The following is a 23397-nucleotide window of genomic DNA, read 5'->3' on the forward strand; positions in this document are numbered from 1 at the left end:
GAGGGCTGTGCTACCATTCAGAGAGACCTGGACAGGCTGGAGAGTTGGGCAGAGAGGAACCTCCTGAGGTTCAACAAGGGCAAGTGCAGAGTCCTACACCTCGGGAGAAATAACCCTGTACACCAGGACAAGCTGGGGGCTGACCTGCTGAAGAGCAGCTTTGCAGAGAAGGACCTGGGAGTGCTGGTGGATGACAAGTTGACCATGAGCCAGCAATGTGCCCTAGTGCTCAGGAAGGCCAATGGTCTCCTTGGGTGCATTAAGGAAGAGTGCTGCCAGCAGAATGAGGGAGATGATCTCTACTCAGCCCTGGTGAGGCCTCATCTCGAGTACTGTGTCCAGTGCTGGGCTCCCAGGACAAGAGAGACATGGAGCTCCTGGAGCGAGTCCAAGGGGCCGGGGACAAACTCTTTTCAGTTGTCCCGTGTGACAGGACAAGAGGCAATGGGCAGAAATTGAAGCACARGAAGTTCGGCCTGAGCGCGAGGGGGAATTTCTTCCCTGTGAGAGTGACCGAACCCTGGCACAGGTTGCCCAGAGAGGTGGTGGAGTCTCCTTGTCTGGAGCTCTTCAAGGCCCGCCTGGATGCAACCCCGTCTAACACGCTCTAGGTGACCCTCTGAGCAGGGAGCTTGGACTGGATGATCTCCAGGGGTCCCTTCCAACCTTACTGATTCTATGATCCTGTGGAAAGGAGGGAAAGGACTGAAGTACACTGAAGGAAGTATAAAAGAGGACAAAGAAATAGGGATGAAAAGGGAAGACGACAACATTAGATACGTTCAGTAACCTATCAAATTGCAGTCAAGAATCTGTTACATTAAAAAGACACACACTTGTGTGTAAGTCAGGGTTTTTTGGGGGAATTCTGATTATAACTGATTTGTTTTTTCAATGCCGCTAACGAGGTAGGTCTATCACTAGCTGAATGAGCTTTTTTTCACAATTCATGAGTTTCTTAAAAACACTGATACTCTTTCATTTTTATTTTTAGATCTCCATAAAAACTAGAATGTCACATACTATGGATTATTCCAGAGACACCACATTTACATAGTATTTAGCACTCCTTATTATAAGATATAAAATGAATTGAGGATYAAAACTAAATGTTTGAGGTAAATACAAGTCATTTAAAATGAAAATGCATTTCAGGTGTGCTCTAATCTTTCAAGCTTCTACGCTGTACTAAAAGCAGCATTAACATATTCCTATAAATTTTACTTGACTTTAAAGAGAATAATGGAATGGACTCAGTACCTAAAAAACGGAGACTACTGCCGTATCATACTGTTACAAGCAGCATCTATGAATAACTTTATGCATATTTCCCTATGCCGGAGAAATAACAAATCCATGGCATAAAATTAGCTGCAACCTATTCTAACCAAAGTTCTGATCCTGTATTATATTATGAGCTGCATTAAATCCTTTAGATTATAGTAGGATTATTCACTGAAAGGAAGTTCAACATAAGGAAAGAAAAGGCTTCACAGGCTCCAGCTTTGAGAGAATAAAAGGTGGTGTTTCTTTAGTAAGTGAAACTTAAAAGACTCTGAAAGGTTCACCATTTCAAACAATGAAAACAGTTCATTTTCCAATAGCGTTAAGGAGAGAAAAAAAAAAAAACTACAAGTAGAAGCTAATAGTGATCTTCACCTCAAGGAGTGAATCATAAAAGAAAAAAGACAGAAATCTAGTAAAATATGTATATTCAACAAAATCTGAAAACTATCTACTCTACATTAATATTTAACTACTAACTTAGGTACTTCCATTTTGCCTTAGATATGCAACTATAATGAAACTGATCGGAAGCATATGGATGTCTGTAAATATCATAGATTAAAAATACCTCTAATGGACACATTAGTTATGTATATTTACTCTTGAATATTCTAGACATGAAAGTTTAAACTGCCAAAATGACAACTAAGAGACTGAAGAATGAAAGAGCAGCCTACTTCAACATTTAAATCTACGAAGTAAAATGCCAAAAGAAAATGTGACATAGATTTAAATAAAACACAGCTGACGAGTCACATGAAACAACTTAGCTGCATTTCTATGCTCTGCTTAAGTCTGAATATGAACAGTGTTCTGAATATGATGAACAATACTACTGTTCAGAAGCCAACAGCCCACTGCTGGTTTACATATTGAAGCCTGTGCAGTTGAATAACCTGGCATCAGACAGCTGTGAAAAACCTCACTGGGCACCTCTCTTGCTTAACTCTGAACTGCATTTAAGCTCAGGTCTTTGACATTGGTTTTGGGCTGAGATGCACTGTACAGACACTTGCTTACATCCATGTACCCTGCTGGTACGCTGACTCACTGAATCACAGAGTGATTGTGGTTGGAAGGGACTCTGCAGATCAGGTAGTCCAATCCYYCTGCYCAAGCAGGGTCACCCAGAGCATGTTGCACAGAATTGTGTCTGAGTGGGTTTTGAATATCTCCAGGGAAGGAGGCTCCACAACCTCTCTGAGCAACCTGTTCCAGGGCTCTGTCACTCTCATAGTGAAGAAGTTCTCCCTCATATTCAGGCGGAACTTCCTGTGTTTCACTTTGTGCCCATTGCTGCTTGTCCTGTCACTGGGCACACCACTGAAAAGAGTCTGGCCCCAGACTCTTGATGCCCTCCTTTGAGATATTTGTAYACATTGATACATTAAGACTTCCCAGTCTTCTCTTCTCCACGCTAAGCAGGCCCAGATCTCTCTGGTCCCCTAATCATCCTCACARYCCTATTCTGGACTCTCTCCAGGAGCTCCATGTCTCTCTTGTCCCAGGGAGCCCAGCACTGGACACAGTAMTCGAGATGAGGCCTCACCAGGGCTGAGTAGAGAGGGAGAATCATCTCCCTCATTCTGCTGGCAGCACTCTTCCTAATACACCCAAGGAGACCATTGGCCTTCCTGAGCACTAGGGCACATTGCTGGCTCCACCAGCACTCCCAGGTCCTTCTCTGCAGAGCTGCTCTTCAACAGGTCCACCCCCTAGCTTGTCCTGGTGTACAGGGATATTTCTCCCAAGGTGCAGGACTCTGCACTTGCCCTTGTTGAACCTCAGGAGGTTCCTCTCTGCCCAACTCTCCAGCCTGTCCAGGTCTCTCTGAATGGTAGCACAGCCCTCAGGTGTATCAGCCACTCCTCCCAGCTTGGTATCATCAGCCAACTTGCTGAGGAGGCACTCTGTCCCCTCATCCAGGTCATTGATGAAGAGGTTGAACAGGCTGGGACCCAGTACTGAGCCCTGGGAGACACTGCTACCTACAGGCCACCACCGAGACTCTGCACCACTGATGATGAACCTCTGAGCTCTGCCTTTCAGCCAGTTCTCAATCCACCTCACAGTCTACTCATCTACTCTRGACTTCCTGAGCTTCTCTAGGAGGTAGTTACGGGAGACAGTGTTGAAAGGCTTGCTGAAATCAAGGTAGACACTGTCTGCTGCTCTCCCCTTATCTACCCAGCCAGTCATTCCATCATAAAGGCTATCAGATTGGTTAAGTATGATTTCCCCTCGGTGAATCCATGCTGACTACACCTGATCACCTTTTCCTCCACAGGCTTGGAGATTACGTCCAGAGCAAGCTCCCTCCTTCCAGGGGTGACTGACTTGACCTCCTGGTATGATCACAAACCTGCTGTGGGGCTACAGACTTGCCTGGGAATTGCTAGGCTATTTGCTGACCATGCAGCTGAATCTACTCTACTCTTCTTGTTTGGGTAGTGTGGGACTTGTTCATGAAATCAACACCCTGCTTGCCTTGCCGTTGCCCTCCATTCCCAGCTTGCCTTTTGCCTTGTGGAGCAGCCTGCCCTTGCTATGCCCCRTAAGTTGAAGCTTGACTTTTCCTTAAGTTCTAAGGTTCTAAAGGGCCATTCTTCCTGCTCTTTCAAATCTCTCTGAAGGTGAAAACAAAGAAATTCTACAAGTTAGTCTTTGCATACCTAAAGCTGTTACTTTCTCATGTGTTTTACAGCAGCAAGTAACTGTGGGGACAAGAGTCATTTAACTTTTGAATTTCACAGAAAACAGGGTTAATTAGTAACATTAAATAATTTAATAATAATTAGAGCAACAAAAGGCATTAAATTATCATATTTAAATTTTTCTCTCAATACAGTTCAAGATAAAAATGTATCTTTAAAGAATGAAATAATTTTGCATTAAAAATGATAAAAACATTTCTTTCTTGAACATGTGATGCCTGGAAACAGAAAACTGGAAAATTTGGACTATTCTGCGATGCAATAAAAATTTTTGATGCTTAGCAACCTGATAATGAAGCATCTGATCTTCAATATCTGGTAATATGATATCAATAACAATATTTTACTTTAAGTTATTTAGCTTATCCCTCTCCTACCTGCACAGAATAATTGCGAATAGTTTATCTGCATGCATAAAGGTGTATTTCTTCCTGATTAAAAGCTCTGACAGAAAATACTTAAGAAAATTTGCAGCAGTAACAATGTATTTAAAATACTGCTGCAAATATTTTTTTTCAAGTTGAAGTTTGTAATAAGCAGTTTGGATACTCAAAAGGAATAACTGTTTATAGATACGCATCTGCACAAAACAGAAGTAAAAAGCTGCCGTGCACTCAATGCTACAAATAAAATGAATTAAAAGACAAGAAAAAGCAAAGCCATGGTTTGATATAGCTATCTCAACAAAAATTATACACCCTACAGTGCATATTAAATACTACAGAAACTTCACTGAACAGATGCAATAGCTATTTAAAAACTCCTCCTATTACAGTAGGTATCAGGAAATCTCTCTTTGCAAAACTGAGTGTTGCAACTTTTGATCCTTTTAGAAAGAAAAAGCATTTTGAGCCTTAAAAGATTGATGTTCATTAAATCAGTCCCCTCCACACAATATCATGCTCTGCCATTGAGCCATGTTATAAATATCAAACTTAAATTTGACTTTCTAGGTTATTCCCTACATCAGCACTCATTATCATTAAAAATACGTGTTAATATAGTTACAAATGCCTGGATTCACTCACAGTTTCACAGTGTCTTTTGAATTAAAGCAAAAGAATTCGAAAAAGAAACACATTCATTATATAGAAGAAAAAGTTGAAAAATAGAGTAATACAAAAGAATCTAAGACAGCCGAACACTGATCTGTAAGTGAAAAAGTAATTACGTCTCACTGACAAGTCCCACAAGATCACTCACACAAGTAAAATACAACTAGCATACCAGAATATATTATTAGTCTGTTCCTGATGTTTACATCATTGAATGCCAGTTACAATGTAACTCTATGACTTGATGCAGGGATTCTTTTAGTCATTCCTTCAGCTGTAGACTACAAAAATTCAGCAAACATTTGCAGGTCTTATAGCATTAGATATCACCATGGTCCACTCTAGTCTCCACTAGAAGATGCTATTCCAGGGCTGTAATATCAGAGCATACAGTTAAACCTCAGGACCATATGAAAGGGCAGCCCTCCTCCGTATGTCCCTGGCAAAAACCTTGTTCACAGAAGTCCAAGTTCCATTTCCCAGAATAAGCTGTATATCAGTCYGTCAATCTGTTATTAATCCTATCCAGAAACAGAGGGCAAAAAGATAAATTTGCTATATGACATTAACTTTTATAGGTTAACAACTAGAGGAAAGTCAACCAGAAGCAAAGGAATTTTACTTCCTTTACACAGTTCATCRTCTGGACTACTTAATCTATTCCTTCATCTTGCCCTTATGAAGTAGCCTCCTATGACAGAACTGACCAACTGAGACAAATTTTTTGTATGGGTATCTGAACAAGTAATTGAAAAGAATACTAGAGCATCAATTTCCACAGCACTTGATACCCCATGTTACTGCTTACTTGGCATGCTTTTACACCGCAGTAAGTGGCAAGTATTTTCAGAAGATGAAGCAAGTATTTCGTCTCCTCTTCTCTTCCTGATAAAGATATCCAGTGGATTCAAAAAGGCAATGCATTATTCTCAGTTTTATTTGGCAACCTTATTGATTCCCCCAAAAGTACAGAAGTCATATGAATCAACTTCAGCAGGTTAGAACTAAAAGTTTTGTTCTTGAAATTTTGTTTATAGGGTTGCTAAAATTAAGGCTGCTGTATTTTGTCCTAAACTAGTTTCAATCAGCTAAGTTTGGAAGGGATTAAACTATACACATTAGCATTTTGGAGAGATGCCATTAATACACATTAACTACATTTTAAGTATTTGAAGACTTAACTGGGGAGTAATTCAGAAATATGAATTATTACCGCATGAGGAATAAGAGGACCACATAAAAAGCTTAAAGTACTCAGAAAACTTCCTTTGCCTTGTTCTAATTAGCTTTTTGCTCCAGTCATTTTTCTCTCTCTAATGTCTTTTCATCTGAACTTTCTGCTTACTTGCCATGTCCCCTGGTACTTTCTTCTCTCAAGTCATGAAGGTCTTAACAGACCTTCACACAGGTATACTTATACAGTCAAAGTTTGGGAAAGAATATCCTACTACTTAATTGAGATGTTGTCTATTAACATCAAGACCCCATGATTAGCACAATAATAAAGAACATGGTAACTTTACGTGCCCTGCTTTTTAAATAGGACACAATAAAATTGAAAAACAAAGCAGGTTAAATATTTAGAAGTAATGCCTATAAATCATTTATTTAAAGAAACTGATTTATTTAAAACTAGCCTAGAAAAGAATTACTGTAGATAAGAATTACTGTAGATAACATTATCAGAGTGATGAATGAGGAAACTTACATAGCTTTTTCATCTTTAATTTCTATAATCCCYGAAAAGCTACACTTCCTAAACTAATACATTAATAGATTTCATGCAACCCACAAATCTCTCAAAAGTCAATTTTATCCTTTTTATTAAGAGGTATTCAAACAGTGTCAAAACTGGAATTAATGTGACAACCTTTCAGAAAAGTTACATTTCAAATGATCTTGTTCAGTTTTAACATTGCTAGAGATYTGCCGAAAATATGTAAAACAATTTTTAGAAAGAATAGTTTAATAGATACTTGTCTAAAACACTGTAATGGAAAAGTAGACAGATAATGCTTATCTTCAGGTTTTATTTTATTCTTTTTCTTCTTACTTATGTATATTAACAAAAAAACCTTCAAATGATTTAGACAAAAGCTTTTAGCTCAACACATAATTGCAACAAAATTACAATAATTGTACCAATTAAAATAATCCTGAATGAACAGTTTGTCATCTTAATGTTCCAATGGTTTATAGAAGGATCTACTTAATTAGCTAAAATTGCTTTCCAATGTTAGTATCAAATGTCATTTGTTAAAAGTTGAACGATTTCGAAAATAATTTAACAAAGCAATTTTACAAAACACCAAGAACCAACATTTTCTTTTCAGCTGAATAAAGCAAGCAGATGTGTCATCAAATTGCTATAAAAATAAATGAGGCTTTATATGGGGAAAAATAAATTTTACTACTAGCGCTACAGAATACTATTTTCTGATTGTTTTATGAAATCAGATTTCTTTAATAATTTTCATATCATTTATATTTTGGTACTATTTTTAGTATGTTGTAAATACATTTTCTTAAATTGGAGTAGAAAACAATGAAGTACACATACTCAATTCTAYGTCATATAGAAAAATGTTTTAACTTGCACAAGTGATCTCCTACTTTGATTCACACAGGCTTAGTACACAAAAGATTTTAACTTATCAGTAAAACACAATGAAAGCACATTTATAGAACACCAAATCTACATTAGTCAACCGCTGGTACATTTATAACTGAATTAGTCTTTACCAGTTTAACCTGAAAAAGGAAAAAAAAAAAAAAAAAAAAAAGGAGAGAGAGAAACAGAGGATGAGGTCCCAACACTGTCTCTGTAATGAGAGATTAATCATTTCTTTAGTTACCACTACTAGAGATAACTGTTTCTATGGTTACTTCCAAAAACGAACAACTTTGTTGGGGGGAGGGGGAATAATGCAAGCAAAATTATATCTTAATCCTAAAACTGGTAAGATAACATCTAGAACTGAAGAAATCAAGAAATACCAATACTCTTCCATGATATTTATATAGTTAGAGCAGATGTCTCCCAGAAGTTATTCTTCAGAATGGTATATCAACTGTAAAAGTATTTTTAAAAGTACTAAGTGAATTAGCTTAGATCCTTCAGTCTTCCACACAAAAGAATCCTGAATAAAAGAAAAATATCGCACTATTCTAAAGTTGGTATGCTTTGCTTTTGCAAATTGGTTTGCCATTCAATTTGAATGCCATAGGTATGCACACACACATGTCTACACAAATACTTTAGCACAGAGGTTAAATTCAGCCAAAGTGATGGATAAATTATACACTGTTAAAAACACCAACAATGGTTATTTACAACTTTTAAGAAAAGCACAACCATTTTCTAATGTTGGAAGATATGTCTCATCTTTCAAAATCAAAGACTTAAGACTCTTGATTTCCATAGTTTCCTTTAGCTTCCTAAAAAACATGTCCTCAAGGAAAGTAAGCAAGTTGAGGAGCTCCTAATCTGAACAGATGGCTCATGAGAGCTTTCCGCATCCTAAGCCAAGCTCTCARGTTCTCATATTTTGAATGAGTATCGGAATAGGCATAACACAGAAATTTAGGGAACTGCAGCCACTTGTCAAAGTGATCTTCAGAAAGGACTGAGAAGCCTTGTCTTAGCACCTCAGCTTAAGTTCCTTGAGCAAAGCCCGAGCAAGGAGTGACAACTAGGACTGTCTCTCATGACATCAAACATGATGAGCAGAGTAACAACAAAACTAGCCTATTCAAAATGCTGTATAGAAGGTTGTGTGAATACCTAAATTCCATATGTTATTATCATTAAACAAAATGTAAAAACAGAATCAAGGATCCTCCTCCCCCAGTATCTCGGAGCACTGAGACAAAGTGTCACAGTCTCTCTTACGATGATCTCCCTCGACACACTACCCATTTCCTCTCTGTACATGGATGCACATGGTTAGTATTCAGAAAGGTAAAAAAAACACAGATCTAAACCCCATGAGAAAGAGGAAAACACATGGATGCATCCTCTTCCTAGGTGAATGTCTGGCCCCAGTGGCATCCAGCTATGACCATCGGACAGTTCTCAGGATCTATCATCAACTTTATACTAACTCTTTTTTCCAAGGGGTCTTCCATWATAGGTAGCTAGAAGGTCATGAAGTTGTTCTGGTAGCCTACAGAGTGCTCCCTACCATTTTGTTTTGAAAAGGCCAACTGACACTTAGCTCTAGTACAGCACCCAAGCCTGTTTGGGCAGCTGAGCAGAACATTTCTGCAACCAGTCATATGACCTGTCCCCCGCAAAAAGCACTCACTACCACTACAGAATAATATGTGAGGTAGGTACTGCCTTCCTTGCCCTTCTACATGTATTTTTGTATGAAAGAAGCCTCAGCTGCCATGGGTTTTTTGTACTGAATTTCTGCTATAAACATGCTCAAAATCCATCTATTCATCCATTTTTGTTTGTTTGTTTGTTAAATGTTTCAGATACAGACTCTTAAAGATCCTGAATAGGCTTAGATGCAAGGAAAGTACCACAAGACTCAGCTTAGGCAAGTCATTAGCAATTCTGGGCATTCACAGTCATAGAACTCGAAATATCACATGAAATTCAGGTGAAAAAAAWTAGACACATACTTTTTTCAAGTGTTTACAAGTTAGGTAGTCATTTTCTGAATTGTACTTTTGAACTCAAAGGGCATATACATGTCTTAGGTTTCATCTTCAACTTTATAAACCTTAACAAATTGAACAGTCTAATCAATGAAGACAGCACACCGCCTACCAACAGCTTAAAAAAAGCTTGAGAAGACATGGAAAAGAAATGATTAGCTCTCATATGCAGAAATTGTTTAACTAATCTCCTCAGATTTCACATAGAAAAGGCCTAATGACAAGACAGTTATTCAACTACTTAATGACTTCTAGGAACCTCTTCCAACAGACAAAGTACTATGGACTTTGGTCTCTGCCATGATAAAAAGAAGGACGTAAACACATAAAATGTCTTCAGTAAATTCTCATTTAGTGAGCAAATTTAGAGGGAGTGAGACGACATTCCCTTCCATACAATCAGTTTTAACAGCATGAACTGTAATGGACAAGGTGTCAACAACAAATCACTGCTTCATGTATTTCTTAAAAAGCAGAAAATGTCAGAAAATTGAAAACAAGTTGGCCAAAATTCAGATCAGATACCTCAAATTGAAAGAATCAATGTCTTCAGGGAAAAGAAATAACGACCTAGATGTCTGTCAGAATCAAAATAATAATTGCTAATTTACAAGTCTGAGAAGTTACAAATATTCAAACTTGTTGAATCTGGCAACTTAATTCCCTGATGACTGAATTTATAGAAATATCAGGTATTTTATTCCTATCTCTTTGCAACTTCTGCCAGACATTTTAGCATTACAAAAAGAACTGACAGTAAGGAGATTCTTTACAGCAACACGAAGAATTCAGCCCAACTTAAATGTACAGGGATATTAGTCTGCTATAATTAATGAAATGGTAAAAATAATAGAAGTAGACCATGTCAAAGAGGTGGGCAATAGTGCCAGTTAATACAAAACAGGAAGGAAAACACAATATAAAAGAAATCAGAATTAGTAGCCTTTCTTGATACAGAAATACACCGCATGAAAATCCTGATGGCGTGAAATGACTTGGAAAGATAACAGATAAAAATCAAAGGAATAAATACTGCTGCTAGTAAGTATACTAACTGGTAAGATAAGCCAAGAGAAGAATCACACCAGCACAGAGAGAGGCTGGAAGTAAGAAGTTAGAAATGAGAAGATACGGCAATTCAGGTTTAAAAAAATTAAATGGCTTAAGAGAAATTTTTCCTCCAGACCCTAGAATGGAAGCAACAATCCAGACTCAACATTACTTTCAAAGTTTAATAGAATTACAAAGCATAGGCTTGGTTCCCTTGCTCCCCTCTACTCATGATCAAAGAAGAATTACAGCATAGTGCCTCTCCCAGAGCAACTGCGAGCAACAGAGCAACTCCATCCAAAAGATTTGTCTGCAAAGCTGCCTATCTTGCAAATAAGCCCAATTTTGTTTCTTTAAAAAAGAAACATCCTAGATGCGGCCCATACAATATTTAAAAGGTCTTCCCAACTCTATATAGTGTGATAAAGATTTACTAATCCTGACAGAACTGTTTTTGCAATCATCTTTCACAATGTCTATAGAAAAGCACCAAGAAACTTACTTTCCCCAACAAACCTTCAAGGTAAGAATATATTAGAGTCAGTTTTTTTATGCCCTTTTAAAAACAAATTGARGAACAGATAAAGGTATATGTATATAGTAAACCATCTGTGATTCCTAGCTATCCGTGTTTTTTTTAATAGCACTTCCAGGTACTGACAGCAGAGTTCATAGCTTCAGACACTGCTCTGAATGCTCAGAGCTTACTGTCAGACTACAGAATCACAATCAGACTACTGTCAGAATCACAAGCTGCTACCATGTCCCAAAGGAGGCACAAACACCATCCAAAAAAGGTATGACACTGTTGTGGGTCTCTAATACAGGCCACCTGATCAGGAAGAGGAAGCACATAGGCCTTCTACAGACAGCTGGAAGTAGCCTCATGATCGCAGGCCCTGGTTCTCATGGGGGACTTCAACCACCCTGATCTCCACTGGAAGGACTGGGTAACCCAGCTAGGCACTGACAGTTCAGAAGGTTCCTGCAGAGCATCGATGAAAACTTTGACACAGATGGTGGAAGAGCCAACAAGCAGGGGTGTCCTGCTGGACCTTGTCCTAACCAACAAAGGAGAACTGGTTAGAGATGTGAAGGTTGGGGGCAGCCGYGGCTGCAGCGACCACAAGATGGTGGAGTTCAGGATCCTGCGTGGAGGAAGCAAGCCAATAAGCAGGATCACAACCCTAGACTTCAGGAGAGCAGACTTTGGCCTCTTCAGAGACCTACTTGGAGGAATCCCATGGGTTAAGGCCCTGGGGGGGGGGAAGAGGGAGGGATCCAAGAGAGCTGGTTAATATTCAAGCATCACTTCTTCCAAACTCAAGAGCACTGCATCCCTATGAGTAAGAAGTCAAGCAAAGGGAACAGGAGACCTGCATGGATGAGCACGCAGCTCCTGGCAAAACTCAAAAACAGACAGCTGGCAAAACAGAAGAGGAAAGTACACAGAATGYGGAAGAGGGGACGGACCACTTGAGAGGAATGTAAGAATGCCRTCAGAGGATGCAGAGATGCAACAAGGAAGGCTAAGGCCCACTTGGAACTAAATCTGGCAAGGGATGTCAAGGACAACAAGAAGAGATTCTTCAAATATATCGGTAGCAAGAGGAAGACTGGGGAAAACGTGGGCCTGCTACCGAACGGGACAGGGGCCCTGCTCACAAGGCATACAGAGAAGGCAGAGTTATTGAATGCTTTCTTTGGTCTTCACTGCTAAGGGCAGCCCCCAGGAATTCCAGAGCCTGCAGACAAGGGAGGAAGTCCAAAGAMAGGACAGACTTTCCCTTGGTCAAGGAGGATCGGGTTAGAGATCCTTTAGGCAAACCTGACATCCATAAATCCACAGGTGCATCCCATCCGGGCCCATGAATACTGAGGGAGCTGACAGATGTCACTGCTAAGCCACTCTCCCATTATCTTTGAAAGGTCATGGAGAACTGGAAGAAAGCCAATATCACTCCAGTCTTCAAAAAGGGCTAGGACGACCCAGGCAACTACAGGCCAGTCAGCCTCACCTCCAGCCCTGGAAAGGGGATGAAACAGCTTGCTCTGGATATAATCTCCAAGCCTGTGGAAGAAAAGAAGGTGATCAGGAGTGGTCACAGCATGGATTCACTGAGGGGAAAGCATGCTTAACCAATCTGATAGCCTTTATGATGGAACGACTGGCTGGGCAGATGAGGAAAGAGCAGCAGATAGTGTCTACCTTGACTTCAGCAAGGCTTTCAACACTGTCTCCCATAATAGCCTCCTAGGCAAGCTCAGGAAGTCCAGAGTAGATGAGTAGACTGTGAGGTGGATTGAGAACTGGCTGAAAGGCAGAGCTCAGAGGTTCATCATCAGTGGTGCAGAGACCCATGACTAGTGGAGCTCCCCAGGGCTCAGTACTGGGTCCAGACTTGTTCACCAGTTATTCATCAGTGACCTGGATGAGGTGACAGAGTGCCTCCTCAGCAAGTTGCCGATGATACCAAACTGGGAGGAGTGGTTGACACACCTGAGGGCTGGGCTGCCATTCAGAGAGACCGGAACAGGCTGGAGAGCTGRGYAGAGAGGAACCTCCTGAGGTTCAACAAGGGCAAGTACACGGTTTCTGCACATCGTAAGGAACAACCCTGTGCACCAGGACAAGCTGGAGGCTGACGTGCTGTAGAGCAGCTYTGCAGAGAAGGACCTGAAAGTGCTGGTGGATGACAGGTTGACCATGAGCCAGCAATGTGCCCTTGTGGCCAAGAAGGCCAAYGGTCTCCTGGGGTGCATGAGGAAGAGTGCTGCCAGCAGAATGAGGGAGATGATCCTCCCTCTCTACTCAGCCCTGGGGAGGCCTCATCTGGAGTACTGTGTCCAGTGCTGGGCTCCCCAGSACAAGAGAGACATGGAGAGAGTCCAGTGAAATGATTAGAGGACTGGAGCACCCGCCCTCTGAGGAACGGCTATGAGAGCTGGGCCTCTTCAGCCTGGGGAAGAGAAGACTGAGGGGGGATCTTAATGTGTATAAGTACCTGAAGGGAGGGTGTCAAGGGGYYRGGGACAAACTCTTTTCAGTTGTCCCGTGTGACAGGACAAGAGRCAATGGGCAGAAATTGAAGCACAGGAAGTTCGGCCTGACCGTGAGGGGGAATTTCTTCCCTGTGAGAGTGACGGAGCMCTGGCACAGGTTGCCCAGAGAGGYTGTGGAGTCTYCYTSTCTGGAGMTMTTCAAGGCCCGCCTGGCTGCAACCCTATCTAACATGCTCTAGATGATCCTGCTTGAGCAGGAAGGTTGGACTGGATGATCTCCAGGGGTCCCTTTCAACCTCAACCATTCTGTGATATAAGTGCATAGTCCAGCATCACAAATAGTTCTGGAGCAGCTCTTAATCTGTAGAATTTACTTTTCCTGAAAATAAATAAATAAACCACAACTCTTTCCTTTAGTATATGCTCTTCAATTACAACAGATAGCACTAAGATGTGACAGAAAATGGTCCACTCTCTTACTACATAACCTGCACTACACAGTCTGCAAAATTAACTCCAGATACCAAAAAGGAGTAATCCTATTGGGCACGGGGGGTGGGGGAGGCAGCTTAAGATCATCTGAAACTTTAGCATAATGCATAATACAGAAAGAAATTAACAGCAGGTGATTTTTATTCTACCCTTTCCTAATGCTTGAGTACTTGATTCTTTAAATTTGACTATACATTTTTGTATGTTGTCAAAGTAATACTTGCTTTGTTTTTCAGTATTATTCCAAATAATATCTAGGGAATAATATCTAGGGATTGACATCATGAATAAAAAATAATTCTAAGCCACAAAACAACAGAACAAACTGTTCCTAGCGCTGTTTGAACTATACTTGTAAAACAGTTATTGTCTTAGTGCCATCTGCTGGCACAACAATGTAACACATACAGGTACCAAGTTCAACTATTACATTGAATTACCCTTCTACAACACAAACTGTATTTATACTAAAGTGCTGGTTATCATCTGCTCCCAAAGGTACAGCAGTAAAACAATATAGATTTTATTACCACTTGTCATACACTCAGTGCACACGGGGAAGAAGTTACATAAACACAGTACTGGAGCAGAATCTATAAAATCATCAAAATCTGGTATCTACCCATGAGACTCAAAAATCGGGAAGCTGCTTTATAAACCAGAATACTTTAAAAAAGAGGAAGTGAAGTTCTAGAACAGGAACTAAAATAAACTAATATGGAAGATGCTACCCTTCAAAGTCAAATGACTTCAAATAGTTGTGGATAAAGAATAATGACGATATAGAAAAGATTGTTTTAGATAAAACAGAATTTTTAGAGCATCAAATAATCTCAGAGAAGAATTCACAGAACTTTTCATATTCAGCACACACTGAATATGGTCACCTAAAGTACCAGATAGATCAGATCTCTGTCACTAAATCAGAGGAGTTGTGTACTCGTTCCTCACACAGGCTCAACAGAGCTGGGTGGACATCAACTCTCTTCCTGGGCATGCAGGAATGTTTATTATTTTATGATAAATGTATTTTTTTATGGTTAAATAGTAAAATAAATTCATTCTTGTAATCATTTTCATATTAAAGAGCACTATCRGTATTATCTGCTGAAGACAGAGAATCCTGGATGTTGGCACGCTATCTCCTTCTCATTGTTTGTTTGGTGCTGCACACAGAATATAAACAGAACTATTCAAAATCATCATCACCTTCCCTTTTCTGACACAGAGTTCTTCACATTACAGAGCCTAGTTTTATATACTATAAAAAAATTTGTAAGTCTACCATGAATTGTCACTCCACTCAAATGGTTGTACTCCAAACACAATCTGGTTCCGAAAAAAAACACAGTAGGAGTCATGCGACTCTGCATCTGAACTGATAGATTCTGATACACGCCACAGCAGCAGCCTGAGTGTCTATACTAATGGCAAATAATCCAGAATCTGAGCAATTCATTCACATTTAGTTGTGCCCATACTTTTCTTCAAGTCAGCTTAATACAGATTTAATCTTAGTTTATACAGAAATAGTATCCTTTTAAGAGAACAATTCAGGTCTCTTAATCCCTCCTTTATTTATTTAGAAAACACACACAAAGTGGAATGCTTTGAAGATGGCTTTAGGCTTTGATCATTCTGAAGAGGTTTATTACTTTTGTCACTAATAATCAATGGCAGTAATGAGTTCCACAAATTAGTTTCAGGTGTATGTCTAACAAGTACATAAAGACTTCACACAGCCTCACTGGGTAAAGAGTATTCTACTTAGCAAGAGGCTAACATCTTCCAAACACCCTAAGCCAAGCATAGGAGATAAATAACTACTAGAGTACCCAGTACGCACAAAAGGATTGAGATATCGACCAAGAAAGTTAGGCAATTTGTCAGTAGGTTGAAGAAATAAAATCAAATATTTTGTAGTTAATATTAGTGAAAAGGGTGTTCTTACATTTAGATTAGATCACTTACTATTACATAATTACTRTGTACCACTACAAACATTTGTGAACCTTCTGAGATCTTAACCAGTAATGTCAGAGAAATCCGAAGAGAGGTCTGCAAACTAATTAGGAAAGAAAAGAAGCTCTTACAATTTAGCCAAGGTGGAGGTAAAAGTTGTATCAAGAGGGAGGAGACAGATGCACAACTAGCTATCTGTAAAAGAATTCTAGTATACTTCTCTTTATTTTTAATAAAAATCACACATTTTAAAATAGTACATTAATTACCAGTGAAAGCTATTTAAAAGTTAGTAAGTTGCTGAAAGTTGAAAGAGAGTAAGATCCTAGGAATTTTAGATTACAGCTTGGTAGCTGTTCGAAAGCCGTGTTATTCATTATAATAATTATTAATAAGTATTAAGGTTTTAATCATTGAAAGTGTATGCAACTGCTAGAATAATGCCTACCTCTCATAAATGGTTTTTAAAGTCAGCTGATCTGGAACACCTTCAGTCTCTTCAAGATGTAGTATGAGCCACGATGTTCTGTATGGCCACTGCTCTGTGAGATTGATCCAACTAGCCAGTCTATCCCAATTGAACGTGATCTGATTAGCTCTCAATAAACGACCTGAGTATAACACAGAGGGAAAAAAAAAAAACAAAAAAAAAAAACAATTTTTTAGTCTGTATCTTTCAAAAGAAAAATCTTTTTGCCAAAATAGCAGCTAAATCCACTAAGCTGATGTGTGAACTTCCTGGTATTTCATTAAGTTCAAATTCACCTCATAGCACATCTAAAAATATAATTTGACCATCTAATAAGAGTTCTTGTAGATATTGGTCAAAACATGAAACTCTCCAAAACTGTCAACTTCTACTCCAAGTTAAACATTAATTACCATCATCCTGTTGAAGTAAATGTTATGTTACTACAAAACTCAACACAGAAGTTCACACAGCACTGAATTTTCAATTTAAAAATGGAAGCTATGTTAGTACTGTTGCTGTACAGTGGGAGATGAATTATCATAGTCAAAGCAAGTAAAGATGCAGCTGCCACCTTAGTGAATAAAGCTAAATTCAAAGCTGTAAATAACAGGCAGTTTTCAGTTAATAACCGAAGGCGTAACAGTAAAGCACATTTTAAAAGGTAGAAAAAGAATGAATGATTCAAGTCAATGCTATAATTTGTGTATTTTAAGTTTCACTAATTTTTTGCTAAAACAGCATTAAGATTGTTGATGTGATATACAATTAATATTCTGAAGGCTCTACTCACGAAGTTCTTCATGGAGTTACCATACATAACCACAGGATACTGTGAGCTAAAACTGTTTTTGCAGTTCTATTTTTACATCCGGTAACTAACAGTTTGTGCTTTTGGTATACTTTCACATCCACACTATAATTTGCCAGAAACAGACATTTTGTGCTACAAACTCTAACGACTTGCTAAGAGACTGCACATGTATTTGAAAGACTAGCTCAGAATTCTGTCTATTATCACATATAAACGATCACTACATGTAAAGATTATGGGGGGAAGACATTAAAGCTCTTTTATTAATTATTACCAGCACTAATATAGTGGAATAAAGATATGCCATGAGTTATTTTACTTAGAAGAACTATTTACATTAAATTTGTCATAATATGTGTGAAAGAAAATTAGCATAATCCAAACAACACAAGCAATAGGAATGCAACTACAGAGACAACCAGCCGCTCAGTGTCACCCCAGTTGGTTGGCCAGAGCTTCGTCTTAGCTCAGAGACATACTCCTATGTCTTCGTATCACACTTCCTGCCATGATGATCATCATCTTGGCATTGTAATAAACCTGAACCARTTCCACTGACTTGGGCCACGCTAGAAATAAGTTCTCCCAGAAAGGCAAYGTTAAGTTCAACAGTGATATTGCCGAATCATAGAATCAGTAAGGTTGGAAGGGACTTCTGGAGATCATCCAGTCCAACCTCCCTGCTCAAGCAGGATCATCTAGAGCATGTTAGACAGGGTTGCAGCCAGGCGGGCCTTGAAGAGCTCCAGACAGGAAGACTCCACAACCTCTCCGGGCAACCTGTGCCAGGGCTCCGTCACTCTCACAGGGAAGAAATTCTCCCCATGGTCAGGCCGAACTTCCTGTGCTTCAATTTCTGCCCATTGTCTCTTGTCCTGTCACACGGGACAACTGAAAAGAGTTTGTCCCTGACCCCTTGACACCCTCCCTTCAGGTACTTATACACATTAAGATCCCCCCTCAGTCTTCTCTTCCCCAGGCTGAAGAGGCCCAGCTCTCATAGCCGTTCCTCAGAGGGCAGATGCTCCAGCCCTCTGATCATCYTYGTAGCCCTATGCTGGACTCTCTCCAGGAGCTCCATGTCTCTCTTGTCCTGGGGAGCCCAAAACTGGACACAGTACTCCAGATGAGGCCTCCCCAGGGCTGAGTAGAGCGGCAGGATCACCTCCCTCCACCTGCTGGCAACACTCTTCCTCATGCACCCCAGGAGACCATTGGCCTTCTTGGGCTCATGGTCMATTTATCATCCACCAGCACTTCTAGGCCTTCTCTGCAGAGCTGCTCTATGGCACGTCAGCCTCCAGCTTGTCCTGGTGCACAGGGTTATTTTTCCCTAGGTGCAGAAACCGTGTACTTGCGCTTGTTGAACCTCAGGAGGTTCCTCTCTGCTCAGCTCTCCAGCCTGTTCCGGTCTCTCTGAATGGCAGCACAGCCCTCTGGTGTATCAGCCATTCCTCCCASTTTATCATCATCAACAAACTTGCTGAGGAGCCACTCTGTCCCCTCATCCAGGTCATAAAGCAGGTCTCCACAAACCTGAATGGATTTGCAGGGCTCAGCTCAAGTTCAGCCTGTGTTATTACTCTGTGCACCTACTRGAAAGCAAACACTCTTAAGGGACATGAGATGGTTGCAGCAAGTTAATTAGCTCCAGCTATGTGCTATGGAACCACAACAGGCTGACTTCTTAACTGCACCCCACTGCAGCCAATACAACTACATTCACTTGAGGTTGAAGCTGATGTCAAGCCGGTTGAATACATGTTTTATCTGCATAGGACAAGTTGCAGTATTTCTGCAACAGCTTTATTCATAAGATTCTCTTAGGTGATACAGCTCTCATTAGAAAATTAAGKTTTTTTTTTAACCTAAGTACTAAGCGTTATCCTAGAAAGCCAAGCTACTTAACATAATCTTTTATTGTTAGTATTATTGGTAAATTATACCACATTAAGCTCAAAAAATTTCACAGAATCACAAATAGTTGGGGTTGGAAGAGACCCCTGGAGATTATATCGTACCAGCTGCTGCTTAAGCACAGTCACTTACAGCAGACTGCCCAGGACCACATCCATTCAGGTTCTGAGTACCTCCAAGGATAGAAACTTCTCAACCTTTCCGGGCAGCCTGTTCCAGTGTTCAGTTACCTTCACAGTAAAGAACTGTTTTTTTTACATTTAAGTGGAATTTCCTGTCTTTCAATTTGTACCCATTGCCTCTTGTCCTGTCACTAGGCACCAGTGAAAATAGGCTGATTCTGCCTTCTTCACACTCTCCCATCAGATTCTACAAAAATTTGTAAAAGCCTCTCAAGCCTTCTCTTCTCTAGGTTAAACAGTCCCAGCTCTCTCAGACTGCTCTCATATGACAGATGTGGATCTTTGTGGGCCTCTGCTGCACTCACTTCAGGAGCTCCATGTCCTCCTTGTATTGGGAAGCCCAGGACTGGACACAGGACTCCAGATGTGGCCTCATCAGGGCTGAGCAGAGGGGAAGGATCACCTCCCTCAATCTGCTGGCAACACTCTGACTAATGCAGCCCAGGAGGCTGCTGGACTTATCTGCCACAAAGGCACATTGTTGTCCAGCAGGACCCCCAAAGCCTTCTCTGCCAAGCTGCTCTTCAGATGGTTGGCCTCAGCCTGTACATCAGGACAGGATTATTCCTCTCAGGTGCAGGACTCAACTTCCCTTTCTTCAACTTCATGAGGTTCATCTCTGTCCATTCCTCCAACCTGCTGAGGTCCCTCTGAATGGCATCATGACCATCTAGTTCATCAGCCACTCCTCCCAACTTTGTATTTTCTGCAAACATGCTGAGGGTGCATTCAGTCCCATCATCCAGGTCACAAATGAAGATATCAAAACAGTATTGGCCCCAGTACTGACCCCTCTCAAATAGGACACACTAGTAACTGGCCACTAGTGATCAGCTAAACCTCATACCACTGATCACAACCACCAAGTTCAGTGAGACTTTTTTTTATTGTACTTATAATAAATAATAGTTTAGAACACACCTGTTCATACTTTATGAAACAAGAACTCTTTGAGGGCTAACAAAGATTTTCAAAATCAACACAGATTTGAGAATAATGCCTGAAGTTTTGTTTTTGGTACACACTGATAGTAAATTGATTGACCTATTAAATTTAGTTTGCACACTAAAACCTGAATGTGAGGGAACTGTAATCAACCTAAAGACAGTACTACTTACTGTACACAAACATGTGCCACACTCACCTGTCACAGAAACAATATTAAGCAATCTTCTCATGGTCTGAGGACTGATATCACTGAACCAATCCTCTGTAACCAAAAGCTTGGTCAAATCAAAAGACATCTGACGAGTAATGGTACGTTGCATTTGTCGTCTTCGATAAGTATCCTGATAATTAAACAGAGAAGTAAGGAATACTGATTAGTGTCATAAACCTGTATCTATTTGGAAGATTTCAATTTTACTTGCTTGTGAAGTTAGAATCTTTGTAAGTAAGTGTCTGTGAGGCTGAACTGAAATACTATAAAAATATTTACCAGAATTTATTTTGCTTTAGTAATGTAATAATCAGAATATCATATGCACATGATATCTGCATTTTATTTGACCAACTTTCTGGTATTATATAGAGCTAGGAAGACAGAACAGAAAAGATAATGCAAGAAAAAGTGTAGTGGACATGTTGCAGTAAAAACCTAGCACCATAATATTCCAAATTCCTTGACTTGCTTGATTATTGCCCCTTGTAGCAACAGCCTAAGATCAGATGATACTGGGCTTATACACAGAAATTCAAAAAATACATATATACACAGATAATAGTTACTAACAAAACGCTGCCTCATCTCAGCATCTGCAGAGAGCTTGGACATTCTAACCATTCCTAATTTTAAGTATTTGTGGAACARAATGCTTTAGTGATCCAACGTCTTCCTCTCTGGTAAAGTATCAATCTACTGATTTTACAAGATGGTACTCCTACATGGATCATCTGTGTTAATTTCATAGGAAAGGTCCGTTTAAGTCTTTGAAGCTGATATAGCGAAAAATGTAAAAGAAAAGTAAAAGATATCAACAGTATTCCATTTACTCTAAAATCTTTCTCACCCGTCTATTAAGAGCAGTTTTGCTACCAAGCTTGGTCATCTCTCCAAGACTGTTCTGAGAAACTCTCCTGTCAACTTCTTCATGTAAACCTATTAAAGAAAATTTTAAGGCTTTTTCTCCATTCCTAKGAAATTCTTTGAGCTATAAAATATCATTAATGATTTGTCAATTATTTAAACAGTTTGTTCTAAAAAACAGATTTTATCAGCATTAGTTTTTGTAACTTACATATAATTCTCCTGTACAACCTTACCTGCATTATCTGTGTAAGGAACATCTCCATTGGTTGTTGACGCTACCATCAGCTTTTTTGCATTACTAAGCCCACGGCTATTCAGAAAGACAGGTAAATGGACTATATTTCGCATGTAATCATGTCCATTTATGTTTGAATCACGCAGAACACTATTAAGATTTTGGTTAATAGCTTTTATAATAATGTGTGGGTCACTTGCAAAAATAGCAATAAATGGGCCTTTTGAAAACAAGACTCGCACCTGTTAAAAAAGCAGATAGTAAGCCTTGTTAACTGTGGTCACTTTGATATCCTTGACTAAACATTTTATGTTCATCTTGTTCTAGTTTAAACTTGAAAGAACAAGGGATGTACAGAGATCTCTTTTTCAGTATGCCGTATCTATTCTTATCTACAATTAAAAATAAACATACTTGACACATTATCAGAAGCAGTTATAAAAAAGTCATCATCAAGAAAATATTATGCAATAATGCCCTAATCCCACGCAAATGTTAAGCATTTAAGTATTTTTCACCTGAAGTAAAGTATGAAAAACTCTCCAAACAATATTTGTTTTAACAAGGTAAAATTTTCAATGATTTACATCTTAGGATTTTAAAACATATTACAATAGGTATAACATGTATAGTCTTACAGCTCTATCGGGACTTTATTCTCAGTTGTTTAAAGCCCTGAAGCTTAGCATTACAGCTATCATAGAACATTAAGAAAATGACTATAATACAGAGAGACTCTGTATATCTATCTTCCTCCTATGGCAAATACATGGCTACTAGTAGTAGCTGCACCCATTTACGGAAGACAGAATACTAGAGAGATCACCTCATAATATGATCCAACTCACCGTATCAAGCATTTGTAAAACTTTGTCCTGTTCACAAGCATCCAATCCATCAATAATTACAACAAGCCTTGTCTGATTTTGAGTGAAGCTGTCAATAGTTTTTGCCATTTTGGCCATCAATTCCACTTCACATTTCAGAACCTATGAAAATGAAAATCAAAGAAGGAAAGACATTTCCACAGTACTTAAACCTCAAAAAAATGCATGCAATTCCTTTTACAGATTGCTACCTATCCCAAATACTTCAGTAAGACTAGAAGAACAAATGCTTATAAATACTGAACTCTCCCTAAAGTGAAATAGTCCTAAACTATCATTTTCTACATACCAAGAAACATACAGCAAAACAGTATATTTCACTTTAATGCAACATCCTGTCCTTAAATTCTTTATAATTCTATTGAGAAATAAAGTAGTATTCTGTACTGTAAACGAGTATTTCAACAGTAGGCTAAATAGAATCCATAGCTTCTACTAATCCCACAAAACTGCTTTGCATAAAACACGCACTAAAATTCTGTACCTGCCTTCCATCCAAGCTATTTATTTCATTACTTTCATGCTCAGTCATTTCTCTTCATGATTCATACTCCTATAATCTGAAGATTTTTATATTTTTCAATGTCAAATTAGACATATAACAACCGCCCTCTATAAAGAAGTAAAGGCAGA

At 39.3% G+C, this 23397-nt stretch overlaps 1 protein-coding gene across 3 annotated transcripts in view; it reads right to left on the reverse strand.

Annotated features, from left to right (window-relative positions):
* Nucleotides 1-23397, reverse strand: part of KIDINS220 (kinase D interacting substrate 220) — an 88026-nt gene that overhangs the window by 28221 nt on the left and 36408 nt on the right. For all 3 annotated transcript variants that reach the window (XM_085322927.1, XM_085322926.1, XM_085322928.1), the window contains exons 18-22: nt 22726-22866; nt 21876-22119; nt 21623-21711; nt 20758-20902; nt 16680-16842 (exon numbers count right to left, since the gene is read on the reverse strand). In XM_085322927.1, coding sequence (XP_085179053.1) covers nt 16680-16842; nt 20758-20902; nt 21623-21711; nt 21876-22119; nt 22726-22866 — 782 coding nt within the window. The remainder of the gene's footprint in view (nt 1-16679; nt 16843-20757; nt 20903-21622; nt 21712-21875; nt 22120-22725; nt 22867-23397) is intronic.

This window comes from Rhea americana, unplaced genomic scaffold (genome assembly GCF_003343005.1).
Source record: "Rhea americana isolate MKP2758 unplaced genomic scaffold, rheAme1 scaffold_80, whole genome shotgun sequence".
Classification (NCBI taxonomy): Eukaryota; Metazoa; Chordata; class Aves; order Rheiformes; family Rheidae; genus Rhea; species Rhea americana.